A 19,782-nucleotide genomic window follows, 5' to 3' on the forward strand; every position below is an offset into this window, starting at 1 on the left:
CGCATGCACGCACGCACACACACAAACACACACACAACTATAGGCTACACACACACACACACACACACACACCCTAACAAGCCCTAGTCAAAACTTCTCTCCTCACCAGCTTGTAGACCGTAACAAAAAAATAAAGACATGTCTGATCTGCTAGTTTGCTTTGAGGTTGGTCGACATTATTAGTTTATCTAATTATTAATTCATTTTTGTAGGGAGAATTCTGCTCATGATCTTTCTAATTCGGTGTAGAACAAGCCATCTCTGTAAAGAAAAGGTGGGGGAAAAAAGCCTTTTTGAAGTTGACCAGCACCAGCAGGGTTAAAACATATTTCATAAGACATCTTACCAGCAGGAGAGTACACCACAAAGTTAGCCTGATAAACCAGCCTAAATGTGAGATTGGATGTGTAATTTAGTCTGGCCCCGATGAATAGTACATCCGAAGATTGTTGATGAGAACAACCCATTGTCTTTCAAACCGTGCCTGTGCCTATAGGCTGGCGCTCTGACCAATCAGCGCTATCTTTCTCGTTGATGTGCTTTCCCAACGGTGCAAGCTTCGTCATCACTCCCTCAAAACCCTGCCCGCTTTGATTCAAAACAAATCTCTGCGTTGTGATTGGTTTGCCAGATTCTTGGCAAGCCTGGCAGACCACTCAAACGATGCGAGGCCAGACCACTCGCAGCCAAAAAATGTTGCCGTTCAGCGGGTGGCGCTGGTTTACTAGGCTACCACAAAGTGTTAAGAGGCAGGTGCGAAATAAAGATTTCGATCTGTAGTTCACAATACATCTGAAATAAACCAATTTTAGAAGTTTGGAATCTGACGTCTTCCCACTGCACCTCTGTCAAGTGGTTATCTGAACTTATTTGGGGAATATTGAGTACAGAAGCATAACAATGTTAGTGTAGGATTTTAGATGTGTCGGATTGATCTTGTTTTGAATGGGATCTTCACTGCAATTCTATAGCTAAGACAAAACTGTTTTCTGGAGTGGTCCTATGTTATTTCCCATGTTAGTTTCCAATGTTATGCAATCCTAAGACAGAAGTGTTATTCAAAGTGTTTCTTGTTCACATAGTCCCCTAAAACCCAACCATTATTTTGCATTTACTCACTTAAACAAAGATCTACTCGGACATGTATTTTGTTTGATACTCCCTTTTTCCTTTAAAAGTGTGCAGGTCATGGCTTCAGGTCTTTCTAGAACTATTAACCTTCCTTTTTCAGCGCACCCAAAAATATACAAGTTGACATTGTTTTTCACATTTGAAATGTCATGTTTGACGTGAATCCTCGTTTCTCTCTCTCTCTCTCTTTCTCTCTCTCTCTCTCGCTCTCTCTCTGTCTCTCTGTGTGTGCGTGTGCGTGTACGTGTACGTCTGTGTCTGCGTCTGCGTGTGTGTGTGTGAGCACTGGCACCACCAGACCAGCAGAACACCAGGGGAGGCGCCCACATCCATCCTCATCTCTGTTAGCACTCTCTTCCTGGCTGCCTATGATGCTCACACACTCTGACAGTGTGAGGAAGGCCCTCCAGACACAGCAGAGAACCAGTGAAGTCCAAGTGGACATGCATTTATTCTTTATATTTCTCTCTTAAAGTGTAGTTATTTTTTGGGTTGATTTTGTAACGCCAATTGAGTGTCTCAAGTTTTTTTTTTTTTAAGCTTAAGCTTAATTTTAATTTGAGTTTTTTTGTTTTATTAGATTTTTTCTATTCTCTCCCTCTCTCTCTCTCTCTCTCTCTCTCTCTCTCTCTCTCTCTCTCTCTCTCTCTCTCTCTCTCTCTCTCTCTCTCTCTCTCTCTTTCCTGCATTTCTGAATTTCATCTTTTTGTCTATTGCTTTGTCTAGGCTTTTTTGTCTGCCTTGTCCTTGTTGGACTCTGTTATTTTCCTCTGTAGTTACGTGTAAACACAGGTGCAGATGAGACAGAGTTTGTCAGCTAGCACTATAGGGGTGTGTTGTGCAGTATCGACTACTTGTCACAAGTGTCATCGCTGTGTGTGTGTGTGTGTGTGTGTGTGTGTGTGTGTGTGTGTGTGTGTGTGTGTGTGTGTGTGTGTGTGTGTGTGTGTGTGTGTGTGTGTGTGTGTGTGTGTGTCTGTGTCTGTGTGTCTGTGTGTGTGTCTGTGTGTGTGTGTGCATGCCTGTGTGTGTGTGCGTGCGTGCCTGTGTGTGTGTGTGTGCGTGCATGCTTGCTTGTGTGTGTGTGTGTGTGTGTGTGTGTGCGCGTGCGTGCTTTCGTGCGTGTGTATTCATGCGTGTGTGTATGCGTGAGTGTGAGCATGTGTGTGTGTGTGTGTGTTTCTTGTGAGAGGTAGTTGACCTTTCTAAACAGACAGGAAAGCGTGGAAAGGACTGGGTATGTGGAGCTCTATCGAAGGCCCTAACCTTTAAGATGGTGGGACATGTGGGTGTGCATGTGCATGTACGTGTGTGTGTGTGTGTGTGTGTGTGTGTGTGTGTGTGTGTGTGTGTGTGTGTGTGTGTGTGTGTGTGTGTGTGTGTGTGTGTGTGTGTGTGTGTGTGTGTGTGTGTGTGTGTACCAGTGAGTATGTTTTCGATGATATCATCTTCCAAAAGACACCATCATTTTAATTTGCCTGTTCAATTGCGTAGCCTGTGCTGTCTGTGTCAGTGTGATAGTGAGGAGAATATTCTGCCTGATGTATCTGTCAACACTCTTTCCTGGTCATGTTAATCTTGTCTACCTCAAATGACAGCGTATATCTTTTGCACATTGTCTATCCCAACTCACTGAATGTTTTTTGCACAATTACCTTTTTATTTTTACTTCAATTTTTATTTTCCCCTCTCTGACTATTACTTGTGTTATATGTGTCTTGAAATTTCCATGTGGGCATTTGTGTATTTGTGTATTCATGTAAGGTACGTGACACCTGAAATTCCCCCTGGGAATGAATAAAGTTACTCTACTCTACTACTTCTCTACTATTTAGCATGGTGTGTGGTTAATCTGTTAAGACATAGGCCCTATTATAAATTTGCGGTCACCAGAATTACAATATCCAAGTCATAACATGTTACAAAAGGCCCTGTGTAATAGTAGTGTATTACAGAATGAAGAAAATAAAATCTGTTGAGTGTTGAGTGCAGTTTCCCAGAAGCATTTTTTTTTCAGAGGCAGAGGCCAATTATGAGGTCTTGCCTAACAGAAAAGCACAGAGAACACTCATGTAAACTAAGGGCAAATGCTACTGCCATGGTAAATGAAGAGAGATGCGTAAGTTCATGAAGAGAAGAGAAGAGAAGAGAAGAGAAGAGAAGAGAAGAGAAGAGAAGAGAAGAGAAGAGAAGAGAAGAGAAGAGAAGAGAAGAGAAGAGACAAGAAGAGACGAGAAGAGAGGACAGAAGAGAAGAGAAGAGAAGAGAAGAGAAGAGAAGAGAAGAGAAGAGAAGAGAAGAGAAGAGAAGAGAAGAGAAGAGAAGAGAAGAGAAGAGACAAGAAGAGAAAAGAGGACAGAAGAGAAGAGACGAGACGAGAAAATAAGAGAGAAGAGAAGAGAAGAGAAGAGAAGAGAAGAGAAGAGAAGAGAAGAGACGAGACGAGACGAGACGAGACGAGACGAGACGAGACGAGACGAGAAGAGAAGAGAAGAGAAGAGAAGAGAAGAGAAGAGAAGAGAGGAGAGGACAGAAGACAAGAGAAGAGACAAGAAGAGAAGAAAGGACAGAAGAGAAGAGACGAGACGAGAAAAGAAGAGAGGACAGAAGAGAAGAGAAGAGAAGAGAAGAGAAGAGAAGAGAAGAGAAGAGAAGAGAAGAGAAGAGACGAGACGAGACGAGACGAGACGAGGCGAGACGAGACGAGAAGAGACGAGGAGGAGAGGAGATAGTAACAGAATGATGAGAATAAGAAGAGCGATGAAGAAATAAAGGGAGGAATGGAGAAATGAAAATGAGGTGGAGTAAAGAGAAGAGACAAAGAGGGAAAACGGGCTCTTCACTTTGCCCAAATCTTTCAAACTCTTTTCTACTCAACATCAAAAATGAAAGATGAGAAAGGAAGCAACACACTGTGCCTGCAACAGCAAAACAGGAAACAAAACAGGATTTCATGGTTAGAGCCATGGTAGAGGGAGGACTTGGCACAAAAAAAAATATGATGGAAAAAAATAACATGAAGAAATGTTTCACATATGAAAGGAGCAGAGTAACTAGGGCCTTGGGGTCCTGAAAAGAAAGAGACAAGATATTAGCTATCTGCAGCAAAAAAAACAACAGAACAGAAGACAGAGACAAAGAGAGAGATGGAGTTTGGTCGACAAAACACCACAGGTACTGAGAATGGTGCACAGAAACAAAAACAGGAGGAGGAGGAGGAGGAGGAGGAGGAAGAGGAGGAGGAGGAGGAGAATGAGGAGGATGAGGATGATGAGAACAAGAATAAGGAGGAGGAGGAGAGGGAGGAGCAGGAGGAAGATGAGAAGGAGGATGACGAGGAGGACAATAAACGATGATGATGAGGAAGAGGTGGAGGAAGATGAGGAAAGGAGGAAGACGAGGACGAGCACGAGGACAAGGACACGGATAGGAATGAGAGGTAAGACAAAAGAGGTGAATGACAGGAATAGTCTGTGAACTAGAGGGGTTTGGTTGTTACCGAAAGGGTGGCAAAGGCAACATTATTACCTTTTCAGAAAACCTTAAGCATCAGCTTTCCGATGATGTATGATGGCCATCTGACAAAAGTAGCTGTCTTGAATTACCATACATAATTTAAAATAGGGTTGAGAACCAGGAAGAACACTGCCGTATCTGATCATCTATATTGGACATAATAGAGAATTTCCTTTTGTTATGTTACCTTAATATCTTTATTGAGGAGGACGGGGTGAAGGAGGAAGAGGAGGAATGGTGTTGCATAAAGGTACAGACAGCATCATAGACATGACAGGAAGTGATTATGAGGAGGTGGAGGAGAGGAACGAGGGGTCTAGGAAGTGGAGAAAGAGAGGAAGGAGCAGAGGGAGAGATAGGAGGTAAGACAGGAGGACAAATCTAACTAAGAGTGAGCAATGGAGAGATAGAACAATAAAATAAGGTAGAGAGTACAAAAGAGAAGATATGTTACATATCCAACACAAAATACAACTAATAGACAGACAAGGAAAGCCATCAGACAATGATAATGCAGAAAAGGAAAAAGGAAGAGGGAGAGTTAAAGGTGAAGTAGAGGTGGAAGAGAGGAGGTAGGGAAAGTTGAGGAGTGTTGCAAGTGCATGCAATAGAAGAGGAGAGAAAAATGAGGAGATGAGTGCGGGTAATAATATGCAACTCCACTGAATACCATGATAGGTTGTAGTGCTTGGCATCCCTCTGGTACCTAAGACACTTGAAAGACCAACACCATCATCTCCCCATCTAACATCTCTTCTTCTCATCAATACGTATCTCTCTCTCTCTCTCTCTCTCTCTCTCTCTCTCTCTCTCTCTCTCTCTCGCTTTCTCTCTAAAAGCTAAAAGACAACAGAGAACAACACAGTAGTATAATGATTTCTTACAAAGGACTATTTCAACTGAGCATCCTGAACACTTGATAAGCACTTGATTTCCTCTGGGTATAACGTGCAATATATTACATCACACAATAACACTTTTCTGTCCAAGTGTGTGTGTGTGTGTGTGTGTGTGTGTGTGTGTGTGTGTGTGTGTGTGTGTGTGTGTGTGTGTGTGTGTGTGTGTGTGTGTGTGTGTGTGTGTGTTTGTGAGTGTGTCTGTGTGTGTCTATGTGTGTGTGTGTGTGTGTGTGTGTGTGTGTGTGTGTGTGTGTGTGTGTGTGTGTGTGTGTGTGTGTGTGTGTGTGTGCGCGGGCGGGCGTGTGTGTTCATGTGTGTGTGTGTGTGTGTGTGTGTGTGTGTGTGTGTGTGTGTGTGTGTGTGTGTGTGTGTGTGTGTGTGTGTGTGTGTGTGTGTGTGTGTGTGTGTGTGTGTGTGTAGAATGAGATGTCATGCTTCTCTTATCAAGCATGTCATGTCACGCCTGCTTACAGCACCACGCCTCATAAAGATGCTATCCATCAGAGGACTGCAAACACATGCATGAACACACACACACACACACACACACACACACACACACACACACACACACACACACACACACACACACACACACACACACACACACACACACACACACACACACACACACACACACACAGAATACAGTATGAACTGAAACTCAAATTCATTAGACTACGGCATTGTTCTCTAAGAAAAGCCTCTATAAAGACAAAAAAGAAATATATACTGTAGCTACATCTGCTTTCAACACAATTTATATCATTGAGTTTTAGAAATACCCTGTGATATACAGAATTCACTTAGCTTCCTCAAGGTTAGTAATTTTCACACAATTTAGCAGTGTTTTGCTATTTTGTATCTTGACTTTTTTTTTTTTACTTCTGTGTGACATTCAAGGTCTTTGCACCATTTACTGGATGTAGTACACGAGAAAAGCAACTTGCTGCAGCAATATCTATCGATCAGCTCATTGTTCCAGTGTGCGCCCAGGATGCATCCTCCCTCCACTCCAGGAGTCCTCTTCACTACCCTCCCCTAGCCTATCATCCCTCCTCTGCCCTCCTCTTTCCTCCCATTGCCCTCGTTTCTCCTCCCATACAACTCTCCCACCAGCTTACCATGCCATTCCCTCTCACTGCCTGCCTAGAACCAGGGCTGGCGATAAGCATACAGTATATCACGAAAGTGAGTACACCCCTCACAGTTTTTGGAGATCTAATGCAAATTTGTTTATCTTGGTCTCAAGAGAGATGAACAGACCAAGGATATGGATCACTGGAACCATGTGGTGTGATCTGAAGAGACCAAGATAAACAAATTTACTTTAGATTGTGTCAAGCATGTGTGGTAATAAACAAGTGAGTTTTACCAAAAAAAGTGTATCCTCTCAAAAGGCAATCATGGTAGTGGGACTGACATGGTTTGGGGATTTATGGATGCTGTCAACATTGGTAATCTGAAATACACCTAAAAGAAACATGCATGTCAACATGCACTGTGACTACTGAAGCAGATCATGATATTCTCCATAGTATTGCATTCAAGTCTCACACCAATCTATGTAAGCCAGGTGAACACTCAACATTTAAAAGTTCAATGCAAAGAAAGGTTGAAACGCACACTGATGACCTCCCTTTTAATCCCTTTTCATTTCGAGACGATTTGAGCCAACGCAGCCCCTTCTCTACTGGATTTTAATCTGGGGTGTACTCACTTTTGTGAGTACATGTTCAAACATTAATGGCTGTATTTTGTTTTTTTCTGAGTGAACAAGAAATTTAAGCGGTTAAATATGTTGTTAAAAGGTCACTAATCATTGTGTCAAAGTGAAATTTCTGTAATGCTTTCCTATGAAAAGATATACTCACAAATCTGCAAAAAATGTGAGGGGTGTACTCACTTTCGTGATATACTGTAGGCAGACAAGGCGGTTGCCTAGGCCCTAGGGCACCAACTGTCTTGGGGGCAGTGTTGCCAGATTGGCTGGTTTCGCGCCCAATTGGGCTGTTTAGGATGTCCGTCTGCGGGAAAAAAGGCACTTGAACTGGTTTTTCCTGCCAATTTATGGCCATAGAAATCGATAGAAATGGATTTAGTGCTTCCAGGCGGGCTTTGGGCATTTTTTGGGCTGAAAATCACAAGTCTCATTTGGCAACCCTGCTTGGGGGTGCCATAGTAACGGCAGAAACTCCCACAGAATTAGAATGCCAAGTGAAATAAAACCTTACACTAAAAATTGACACTGATTGACATTGGCCAATTGTAACTTATATGAAGGTGCTCAATCAGATGTACGACACTATGTTTGTAGAGGCCAATTTTTAACTGCAAAAAAAAAGGAAAGGGGGTGTTCGCCTAGGGCGCCAAATTGATTATAACCGCCCCTGCCTACAACTATCATCCTGTGCCCCATCTCCAGCCACCCTTAATGAACCGAAACCTCTCCTCTGCCCCAGCCCTTCCTACCGCACCATCCAGTGCCAAACACAGCCATACACCACTCCAAACCAAATTGGATGCATCGGGGGCCTTCTCCTCTTCTCCCACCCCTCTCCTGCCCTGCCTACTACAACCATGCTGTGTGTCCATAGTCATTCCCAATCCCCCCCACTAACTGTATCTCCAGCCCAAGTCAGCTAGCCGTGAACATCAGGACTGTTCTCTCCATGGAGGCTTCCGGAACCCCCATCCCCTATCGGCCCCTACCCCACCTCTGATCCATCTGGTCAGGTTAGAAAGCCCAGTTCCTCTCGCATCAACGCACACACGCATGCACACATGCACGCACGCACGCACACACACACACACACACACACACACACACACACACACACACACACACACACACACACACACACACACACACACACACACACACACACACACACACACACAAACCACTTGAGAGGTTTTAAAAAGCCTCACTCTTTCTCTCTCCCTCTCTTCCTCTCTCTCTCCCTTTTTGACGGTGTTAGTGTCTGTTTATCCCTACAGTTCTTTCATTTCATGGTATTACCTCTGCCACAACTTGTCTATTTCTCTGCTTAGTCTTTTTTTTCAATCCATCCATCCATCCATCCACCCATCTCTGTTCCACTCTCTGTCAAACTCTCTTCGCCTCCCTCTTTCACCACTGCCTGTGGAGACCTTGTTCTTTGTCTACGCACTCAGGCAGAGAGAGGCCAAACAAAGTCAATGGTGATGAAAAAGATAAAATACTATGATAAAATACAGATGCATATTCATTTAAATACTTTCATGCATTGATGTTGCATCTAATAAGGGAAGCACTATTAACAACTGAAAAGGCTGAGAGAGAGAGAGGGGAGAGAGAGAGAGAGAGAGAGAGAGAGAGAGAGAGAGAGAGAGAGAGAGAGAGAGAGAGAGAGAGAGAGAGAGAGAGAGAGAGAGAAAACAAAGGGTATGGCAAAACGAGCTGCGTTTACAGTATAACAAATAACTTATCTGCGTATTTTTTTCTATTTCATCCCTCTTTTAACAAACTTTTTTTATTGTTCATTTAATCTGAAGACATTTCATTCTAATCGGCTGTTGTTTGAACTCAGAAATAATCAAGGTTCCTTCGTATAGTGAGAAAACAAGAGAGAAGGGGCGTACAGGTAATTAGGGGACATCATGCATTCAAAACACACTTGACAAGAAAAGGATAAATGTCCGTCCTTTCTCCGTGTGTGAACGCGCGCGCGCGCGTGTGTGTGTGTGTGTGTGTGTGTGTGTGTGTGTGTGTGTGTGTGTGTGTGTGTGTGTGTGTGTGTGTGTGTGTGTGTGTGTGTGTGTGTGTGTGTGTGTGTGTGTGTGTGTGTGCTGATATTATGTGTGTGTGGTGTGCATGTGTCTCTAAATGAGTCTCACCATCCATCATATAATTATCACAATATCATCAGTCACAAGTTCATTTTGTTATGTCCTTGTAATTAAAATTGTAAATCAAGTTGATTCTATTATAAACAGTTCTGCTCCTTCTGTGTGTGTATTGAAAACAAACAAGAGCACCAGGCGTGGAAGGTTCTGATTCCGAGACTCTCTAACACAACAAAACGACAAGGACTTGTATTGGTCACATGCATAGAAATGATATGCCATACACTTGCAGAGGAGTAAAGTAATACTAACTTCACAAAGTCAAATGTGAATTATTGCTTTTGTGCATTTGTGCATAACTTACCACTTACCACACCCAGGCCCACTGACAGCTTTTACCAGGCTGGGGACAAAGTAATCTGAAAGGGCCCCCCACTCAATAAAATGTAATTGAGGACCCAATTCTGGGCCCCCTCTCTCCCTTGGCCCGGAAAAAAACGGACCCTTTTGTGCCCCCCTGTCAGCATCCCTGACCACACCCACTTATTCTCAAATAATACCAGTCTCCATGAAAAAAAAAACATATAGGTTAGGCTACTATAGCCTATCTTGTCAACAAGAGATTTGGTTTAAGTTCATTCCCAGAAAAGTTTAATATGTACATAACATAAAAACGAGAAATGCCCAGAAGCTGACCGCCCACACACAAAAAACCCACATTGCTTTGCAATGGCTCACCTTGAGAAAAAAGAGAAATGCTCATACACACATGTGGTCTGGCAATAACTTATAGAACTCACAGCGAACCTCAGAACTTTGACCACCCACACATTCCCATGTCACACTGTAACCTTCAACAAATGCAAATAAAATCTACTGTATTCTCAAGTCCCCAAGTCATGAATATTTGGCTGAACTTCAGTGTGTGTGTGTGTGTGTGTGTGTGTGTGTGTGTGTGTGTGTGTGTGTGTGTGTGTGTGTGTGTGTGTGTGTGTGTGTGTGTGTGTGTGTGTGTGTGTGTGTGTCTGTGTGTGTGTGTGTGTGTGTGTGTGTGTGTGTGTCTGTGTGTGTGTGTGTGTGTGTGTGTGTGTGTGTGTGTGTGTGTGTGTGTGTGTGTGTGTGCGCGCGCAAGGGCGTGTATACATGTCCAGTAGCATTATTACATGCACCTAGTGTACAATAAGTCATATTCCAATCATATCTGCAGTCCATAAGATCATGTAGGCTACAGTAGGTTGTAGGGCCTAAAGGCTCCATTTCTGTATTAGTATATGTACATGTAAAATCTGTATAGGCAACAGAGACATAGTGTGTGTGTGCGTATATGCCTGCTTGTGTGTGTGTGTGTGTGTGTGTGTGTGTGTGTGTGTGTGTGTGTGTGTGTGTGTGTGTGTGTGTGTGTGTATGTGTGTGTGTGTGTGTGTGTGTGTGTGTGTGTGTGTGTGTGTGTGTGCGTGTGTGCGTGTGTGTGTGCGTGTGTGTGTTTGAGAGAGAGAGAGAGAGAGAGAGAGAGAGAGAGAGAGAGAGAGAGAGAGAGAGAGAGAGAGAGAGAGAGAGAGAGAGAGAGAGAGAGAGAGAGAGGGAGAGGGAGAGAGAGCACAAGAATAGATAAAAGATAGATACAAACCCCAACTCCGATGAAGTTGGGACGTTTGGTAAACAGTGAATAAAATCAAAATGCTATCATTTTCAAAACATTCAATCTATTCATTAGATGGAGAATAGTGAAAAGACAACATATTAAGTGTTGAAACCGAGAAAATATATTGTTTTGGGGGACATATGTACTCATTTCTAATTTGATAAATCCAACACGTCTCAAGAGTTGGGACGGGGACAATAAATGGCAGCAAATGTCGAGGAACACTAAAAACAAAACAAAAGACAACACTTAACAGTTAAATACATTAACCGATGAGATGATTTTATATAAAAAAACCAGTGTTAATTCCCATCTTGGACATGATTTCACCAGCTTAAATGGTGAGTGTATTCCTTGTCATGATTTGCAATGTTTTCCTTTCTGTAGTGCTTATAGTGTGACAGGTCTTGACCAAAAACCCACCATTTTATCACCTGCGGGTCCTTATGATGGGAGCCAAACTGTTAAAACATAGTAGAGAATGCAATTTGACCTTACTATGTGGCAGTAATCGAAGATCTCCCTTCAAAATATAATGCATGGGTGGCTTTTCATGCTGTTTAAAACCCATTTATACCATTCAGCAATGCACTACTGCACCCGCATGCCATCATGGAGGCTGACTTTTGAAGCTAGCACTAACACAAGTTGGATGGTCCATTTTCACTGTAGCACAGGATGTGCAATGCTCTATTATTGTCAAAAAGAATGGACTTCTACAACTTCTGCTGACTTCTGTAAGCAAAGGACAGTTTCCCATGTCTTCTGGGTCTATTTCAAGTGAGCTCAGGTGCTTAGGAGAATGTTACACCCCTGTATCATTTTCATGCATTAAGCATTCTTAATATGGTCAATTTTCAATAGCTCTAGCACTCCAGGAATTAGAGTGAGACTACAGACAATATATATTTCATGATGTCCTGAACCTATACAATGATTTTATTAACAAAAATATGTCTTATATACACTCAATCGTGGTAAATCAAAGGGAATTCAAAAATGTATGTAATAACTATGGTAATGATTCCCTTTGCATCTTTAATTCTGAGTGACTCAGTCTCTCTGTGATGATCTTATACCTGGACACCTATATTGTCCATCAGTACAATTCATTTTGAAATGTTCTTCTTTGTTGTTTTATCTTATTTGGATGTTTACTAAATTTCACTGATCCCCGTCCCAACTCTTTTGAGACGTGTTGGATTTATCAAATTAGAAATGAGTACATATGTCCCCCAAAACAATATTTTTTCTCGGTTTTAACACTTAATATGTTGTCTTTTCACTATTCTCCATCTAATGAATAGATTAAATGTTTTGAAAATGATAGCATTTTGATTTTATTCACTGTTTACCAAACGTCCCAACTTCATCGGAGTTGGGGTTTGTAGAAAGAGAGAAAAAAGAAAGAACATGAAAGAAAAGAGTAATTAAAAAAAAAAAGTCCATAACTTGAACCGCTTCTCCTTCTCGATGCACTGGAACAGGCAAGGAGACAGAGAAAGATAGAAAGCGTGCACGAGAGAAAAAGCAAAGAAAGAGAAATCTATAAAAAAACAGTTGTGCGTACCTTGAGGACCTCCTTCTCCTTCTCGACGCGCTGGAACTCCAGGTGCTCCTTGACCAGCACGGCCTCCTTGCCGTTGATCTCCTCCTTCAGCTGGTCGATCTGGTGGTTCATGATCTTCAGCTTCCTCTTCATCTCCGTGATCTCATCCTAGTGACAGAAGCGGAGATACACACGCACACACGCACGAACACACACAAACGCACACACACGCACACACACACATACACACGCACACATGCACAAACGCACGCACACACGCACACAACCACACACACACACACACACACACACACACACACACACACACACACGCACACACACACGCACACAACCACACACACACACACATACACACGCACACATGCACGAACGCACACATGCACGAACGCACACATGCACGAACGCACACACACACACACACACACACAAACGCGCACACACACACACACACACACACACACACACACACACACACACACACACACACACACACACACACACACACACACACACACACACACCAGGTATGTAAATGACCAAATACTGCATGTTCATCACATACCAACACAGACACACGTAATTCAAACATAAATGGACAAACATCTTCATGATCTTCATCTGATATGGGGTGCATTTCTCGAAACCATAGTTGCTAAATACGTTAGCTACTTTGTTGTTTGCGATGCAATTTCCCATTGACAACTATCCAAGTTGCTAACTGGCTAACAACTACACTTTCGAGACACGCATCCCTGATCTTCATTGTCATACTGATTATCTATCCAGTCATGTCCACAGTACATATCATGGAGAGAGAGAGGGGGGGGGGCATTTGGTGAGCTGCCAGCGGGCAGCCAGAACTGACACACTCGTCACCTGGGCAGGGCAGTGTCAGTAACGGATGAAAAGAGTAGTCGAGGTGAAGGGGTACAGAAAGGCCCTGTGCCTTTCATAAACTCCACGCTATCTGGCTACCCGTTAACAATATGTCATTGGCTGACATTACAGCTTTTATCACAGAAAATGACACTCCTTTTCCCCTCCTTTTCTCTTTCGTCTTCCTTTCACTTTTTGATGCGCTCCATCTGTCATTTACGCACCCCTCCTCTCTCTGTACACCTGTCTATGTCTTTGTTTCCTCATCTCTCTCTCTCTCTCTCTCTCTCTCTCTCTCTCTCTCTCTCTCTCTCTCTCTCTCTCTCTCTCTCTCTCTCTCTCTCTCTCTCTCTCTCTCTCTCTCTCTCTCTATCTCTCTCTCTCTCTCTCTGGCCTCAAGCTCTTTCTCACCTTTCTGTGTCCCTCCCCATCTCCAACTTTATATCTCTGTCTGCCCCCCTCATGTCTCCCTCTCCCCCTCTTCCTTCCTCTACATCTATGTGATGAGGTCAGACGTCACAATATAAAAATCTGCAAAAGTTTTACTGTCTGGCTTTATATCCAGAGAGAGAGAAAAATCACAGCAGCCGGTGTGAATTTTTCATTCGTTTCTCTGCTATTACGTACATATCATCAGTATTCACCCCTGACAACTCTGATTGCATGGTACCAATTACTCTGTCTATCTGTCTCTTTTCTTCTCTTTTCTTTTCTCTCTCTGTCTCTCTGTCTCTCTCTCTCTCTCCCTCTCTCTCTCTGTGTTTCTCTCTCTCTCTCTCTTTCTCTCTCTCTCTCTCTCTCTCTCTCTCTCTCTCTCTCTCATGATCTGTCTCTGACTCCACTCTTTCTTTTATTTTTCAAGAAAAAATCAACCATTTAAAAAAAAACAAAAAAACCAGTGGAATCCTATTTCTTTATTTCAAAATGCCACCCCTACATCACTGCACAGAGAGGTTAATCCTTCCTTCTCAACCATCCTCCTTTCTGAATACAAGTATATGTAGCTTAATCTCATTCTCAGCCCCTCCCAATTCTCAGGCTCAGGTTTATTTGGTGACAATCAGAACAGAAGACGCAATTTTTTTGTTGCGACTTCAAATTTTCTTTGCATCTCACACGAGGACGATTGCATCTGGAAACAACAAAATATTTTATGTGAAGTGTCGTTTGGTAGGCAACCTCACTATTGGGGCCTCAAGATGCAAAAATCTGTAAACATGGTTTGCCTTTTTTGCCTTTCAGACGGACACACAGCCCGGGTCGTTTTCAAAATGCACCACTCTGGAAGGAGTTTCCAGATTTTTGCATCTGCAAGCCCTGATGGCGGGGTTGCCGTGTAAACAAAAGGCACTTCTGATCAAATATTTTCTCATTTTCCCTCGCAGTCAATAAATGTATCGCCCTTTCGCTCACTTTTTTCAATTACCTGTTTGGTAATAACCACAAAAAAACAAACATAAATCTTCCTCTGTGGGAGTAACAGTAAATGCTGTGAGTTTGTGAGTGTGTGTTTGTGTGTGTGTATTTGTGTGTGTGTGTGTGTGTGTGTGTGTGTGTGTGTGTGTGTGTGTGTGTGTGTGTGTGTGTGTGTGTGTGTGTGTGTGTGTGTGTGTGTGTGTGTGTGTGCCGTGTGCGTGCGTGCCTGTGTACTCTGTACGGTACCTGAGCCTCGATGAGGTTCTTGCTGTAGAGGTTGCGGTCGGACCTGACGGCCTCGTAGAGGTTCTGCTGCTGCTTGAGTTTGGTCTCGGCCTCGGCGATCTTCTTCTTGTACTCGAAGATCTGCATCTCACGCACCTTAATGTCCTCCATGTGCTGCAACACCTAGAGCAGCCGAGGAAGTAAATATGTAAACATGTAAATGTGATGCTTGAAATGCATTTTAGAAACAGCTGGCAAAGAAGAGTCCACTGAAGTAACACATTCGGAGTACTTCGACTTCGACGCATTGATATCTACACTCCTAGTCCTCTCGCACGAAGGGAGAGGGGGAGGAGGGAGCGGGGGGACTAGGAGTGAAATGAGTGAAGCAGCCGAGGAAGTAAACATGTAAACATGTAAATGTGTTGCTTGAAATGCATTTAAGAAACAGCTGGCAAAGAAGAGTAAACAAGTAAGAGCGAGAGTGCACTGAAGCTCCAAAGAACCACAAAAATATGCGCTGCAATAACACCTGGAACAGCTGGCAAGAGGTAACGAGAAGACAGAAATAAAGCCATTATCAATTTAAAGGAATGCATTACCCCAAGGTCAAATTGAGTGTCTCCTCGTAGTCCCGAGCCCTGAATAAGTGGGTGGAAATCGCTTCCCATGTGACCCAGCCATTGTCTGAACCTATCAGCACTCATCGGAGCTTAGTTTCACTTATTAGCTGCAGTCTTGTGTCAGCATCAAAAGATTTCAGCCAAAGAATTAATTTACTTGTAATGTTCCCCCCAATTACTCTGTGTGTTGTACATTCACATTGAGTGCAAATGATGATGCAAATCAACATGGAAGGCTTTTCGGTTTCGGGACTATTTTCCAGGACTGAAACACACAGTCGATGCACAGACCACGGCATGCACATGCACGGTTTACTGACGAGAGAAGTGGGGGGTGGGGTTTTCCCAATGACATTTCGTGGTGTGTTCGTTGACTGTGTTTTCCCACGCCGGAAAATAGTCCCCAAACCAACCTGGGGGTGCCATATCTCTCTAACCTCTGAGGTTAGAGTAGAGTAGAGTAGAGTATCATTTATTGATCCCAAGGGAAATTAAGGTGTCAGTAAGGTTAGGTAGTGCACACCAAATAATACACAAAATAAGTGTCTAAAAAAAAATATATATATATATATATATGTATGTAGACCTGTGTTGACAAGAGTAAAAACTATCATGAAAGGACAGATAATCCCAGCACAAAGTAATATTTCCTTTATGATATGATAAAGTTCAACGTCTTTCTTTTCAACATTAAGTAAACATTTTATTCCTCCCCAGTCAGCATGGACTCAAGACAACTGACAACAGTTCTCCAGTAATTGACATGAAATCAAAGGGTGTGCATTTTTTTCTCATTTGATGGATAGCTTTCTTGTTCAACAAAATGTGCCTTTGTTCCTCGCCACTGCATAAATGGACTTCAGAGGATTTATACATAAATAAGGTGACAATCAAAAAGACTGCAACAACTGAAGCTGCTCGTCCAACAACTTGTCATTCCTTTGATTTCTTTTCTGTGTGCCAGAAAGTTTCTTTGAGGCAAGTCAGGCAATAATAAACAAAAAAGCTGTAAGAAAAAAATATATATAAGTAAGACATGTGCTTACAAAGTCTGATTTGGGAGAAATTGAGCATGTCTTACGTTTGTAAAAGACACAAGAACAAAAGGTACATTTGAGAGAAAAAAAAATCAACACTTAATATTTCTTTCTGAGGCGGTGCTCCAATGACAGTTTGTGTCATGTTGAGTAATGGACCATTATCAAGGCACATATTATTTCCAATCAAATCACTGTATGTGTGCGTCATCCCCGCCCCCCGATACAGTGTGTGTGTGTGTGTGTGTGTGTGTGTGTGTGTGTGTGTGTGTGTGTGTGTGTGTGTGTGTGTGTGTGTGTGTGTGTGTGTGTGTGTGTGTGTGTGTGTGTGTGCGTGCGTGCGTGCGTGAGTGTTTGCACACGTGCGTGCGTGCGTGCGTGCGTGCGTGCGTGCGTGCGTGCGTGCGTGCGTGCGTGCGTGCGTGCATTGGGATGCATATAGTACATGTTTTCTCTGCTGTTGGCTTTGGGATGAATAATGTGTATAATGAATCAGGTGTGTCTGATGAATATGAAATACACAGTGACTCCCAGGCCAGTCTGGGCTGTACGGGCTGACCCATGAGGCCCCTACAGGCCTCTGTATGCTGTCGCGGCACACTGGCGCAGAGATTGAATCACAGATAATTGTCATTTTTGGCTCCGTGGGCATCAGTAGGCGTGTGCCATGTTATTCATTGTCAAAGCGCTAGGTGCAACGAGTGGGCCATTCAAACTGCCTACAATATAGCGAGAAGCCTATACAGCATTGGTTGATGACTTTTTGTGAAGCGATTTGTTCCTTACAGCATTTGCTGCTCACTTAAACAAACATGAAAGGCAATGCATTGGAATCATATTAACAAATACCGACTCACTTTTTGCCCCCATAAAATGCGGATATGGGGCTGCGAGTGTTATATGCGAATAGGCCACACTCACACTGCTGGAGATGAAGGCAATATCCTGCCGTAAGTGTAAAACTTCAGCACTGTAGCTTGCTAGTGGCAGGGGTGTTGCTCCATTTGGCTTTCAACCCTGGCCTCCTGGGTGCCAAATGTGTTTTCTGACCACTAGACCAAAGAGCCAGGCTGGTATGATTGTCAAACATACACCTTCAGCCTTCAGTTCACACAAGGAAGAGCGCGTCACTGCTTCTTCACAGCTCACCACTTTTTTTCTTTGGTGCTGACGTTTTGGCACGTGCCGAAACGTCAGCACCAAAGAAAAAAGAAAAAAAGTGGTGAACTGTGAAGAAGCAGTGTCGCGCTCTTCCTTGTGTGAACTGAAGACTGGAGTACCTTGAAAAGCTGCACCTGCTAAAAAAGAAACCTTCGAGGTGTGCGGGCTCTCACAAAAAACATACACCCTCAACCTTAGGTCACACCATCACAAGTTACAGACCCTCAGTGTGAATGAGTCCGTGTTTGTACAATATATTTCCCTCTCTTCTCACGTTCTGCATGACCAGTACCCCACAAATAAAGAGCTGTATATAGTCTTAAAAATTGACAGATAAAGGCCAATTTATACTTATTGGCGCTGACGGTTGCAGAGCCTGTGCAACCGTCTGTGCGCGACCACACACCCCGCGCAGAGGCTCTGCAACCGTCGTCGCGCGCCTCAAAAAAATCCTGACTACGCGACAGACGGTTGCGAAGGTCGCAGAGAAAAGGCGCTGTGATTGGTCGTCTCGATACTTCCTTCTTCTCGTGGCGGCACAGTTCTCCGGTAGTTTAGGAGAGCCAAACTGTCAATATTCTGTGGAATACGAACACTTTCTTTCCAGTCTGTGTAAATAAATGAAGCTACAATGACTGAATTAGTAAGTAGCAAAACAAACACTACATCAGTTTAGCACTCGCAGCACAATGCCTGCAGTCTGACTACTGTACTGTAGCCTTGTAGCTATGTAGCCAAATGTAGCTAACGACATGACACTTCGTGCGCAGATCTATAACATCAACAGTGGTTAGCGACCGTAAGCAACAGGCGCCGTTGCTGAACTATAATCTGCCCTTAAGTGTCATGTAAGGTCAAAATAGTTTAATTGTAGTCCACTAGACTTATTTTTGTAGTTTGGGGACTTTGGATGGGGAACCTATGTCTCAATGGCCATTTTAATGTTATGAAGCTTCACATGAAATATGACATGTTGGTAAAGGAATCTTAGAAATTACATTTGCAATACAATTAAGATACGTATATTTCAGGGGTCCCAGAGAAGGTGGGGTCTGTTTTAAAGCTGGCTGCCTTCAATATATGCCTAACGGGCCTGGGGATATCCTGGTTTGTGTTCGTAGTACGGCCCTTGGACGACTTTTACGGTCACTGAAGGAATTTGAATTTGACGTCTGAAGAACGCAGAACTAGAGTTCTACCCGAAACGTCACGAAAAAAAATAAAATAATTGGGAGCAAAAAATCCTGTTTGTAGCAGACTTTTCTCTCTTTTTTATCAGGAATTTGAAGGGCCCTTGAAAAGTGAAAGGCCCTTGAAAAAGGTTCCGCACCCCTATTGTATCGTATTGTACCATCTGCGTGAGGTCGCTGGCCTCGTTGATGTACTGTAGCAGTTGCACCATTCCCAATGCATGGAGACTTGAAACAATATACTGTATCTCCTTTGAAATTCTTGCTGAGTCTGCCCTGTCTCGTTCAAATGGTACTTTACTGTCCCTTTCAAACAACGCAGGAAAAATAGGTTTCTTTCGTGACACACTATATTGTACCTTCTGCCCGAGGTCGCTGGCCTCGTTGATGTGGCGGTCGCGCTCCTTCTCCAGCTGGTAGATGATCTTGCGCTGCTTCTGGGCCTCGTCCCTGTAGTTCATGATCTCCTGCTCCAGGTTCTTCTTGGACTGCTCGTGGAGCTTCACCATGCTCATCTGCTTCTCTGTGGCGTTGGCCGCCTTGATCATGTTCTACATGGGCAAGAGAGCGGAGGTGGTCAGGACAGACAAAACACTTGATGATGTTCTACATGGAAAAGAGAGGAGAGGCGATCAGGACAGACAAACATGTGATCATGAAAGGCACAC

The 19,782-nt window shown here is 43.3% G+C and overlaps 1 protein-coding gene across 1 annotated transcript in view; it reads right to left on the reverse strand.

Annotated features, from left to right (window-relative positions):
* Positions 1–19,782, reverse strand: part of cfap58 (cilia and flagella associated protein 58) — a 147,988-nt gene that overhangs the window by 86,063 nt on the left and 42,143 nt on the right. Inside the window, exons 9-11 of the mRNA XM_063200032.1 lie at positions 19,474–19,665; positions 15,125–15,286; positions 12,587–12,733 (exon numbers count right to left, since the gene is read on the reverse strand). Coding sequence (XP_063056102.1) covers positions 12,587–12,733; positions 15,125–15,286; positions 19,474–19,665 — 501 coding nt within the window. The remainder of the gene's footprint in view (positions 1–12,586; positions 12,734–15,124; positions 15,287–19,473; positions 19,666–19,782) is intronic.

This window comes from Engraulis encrasicolus, chromosome 1 (genome assembly GCF_034702125.1).
Source record: "Engraulis encrasicolus isolate BLACKSEA-1 chromosome 1, IST_EnEncr_1.0, whole genome shotgun sequence".
In the NCBI taxonomy this organism is placed as follows: Eukaryota; Metazoa; Chordata; class Actinopteri; order Clupeiformes; family Engraulidae; genus Engraulis; species Engraulis encrasicolus.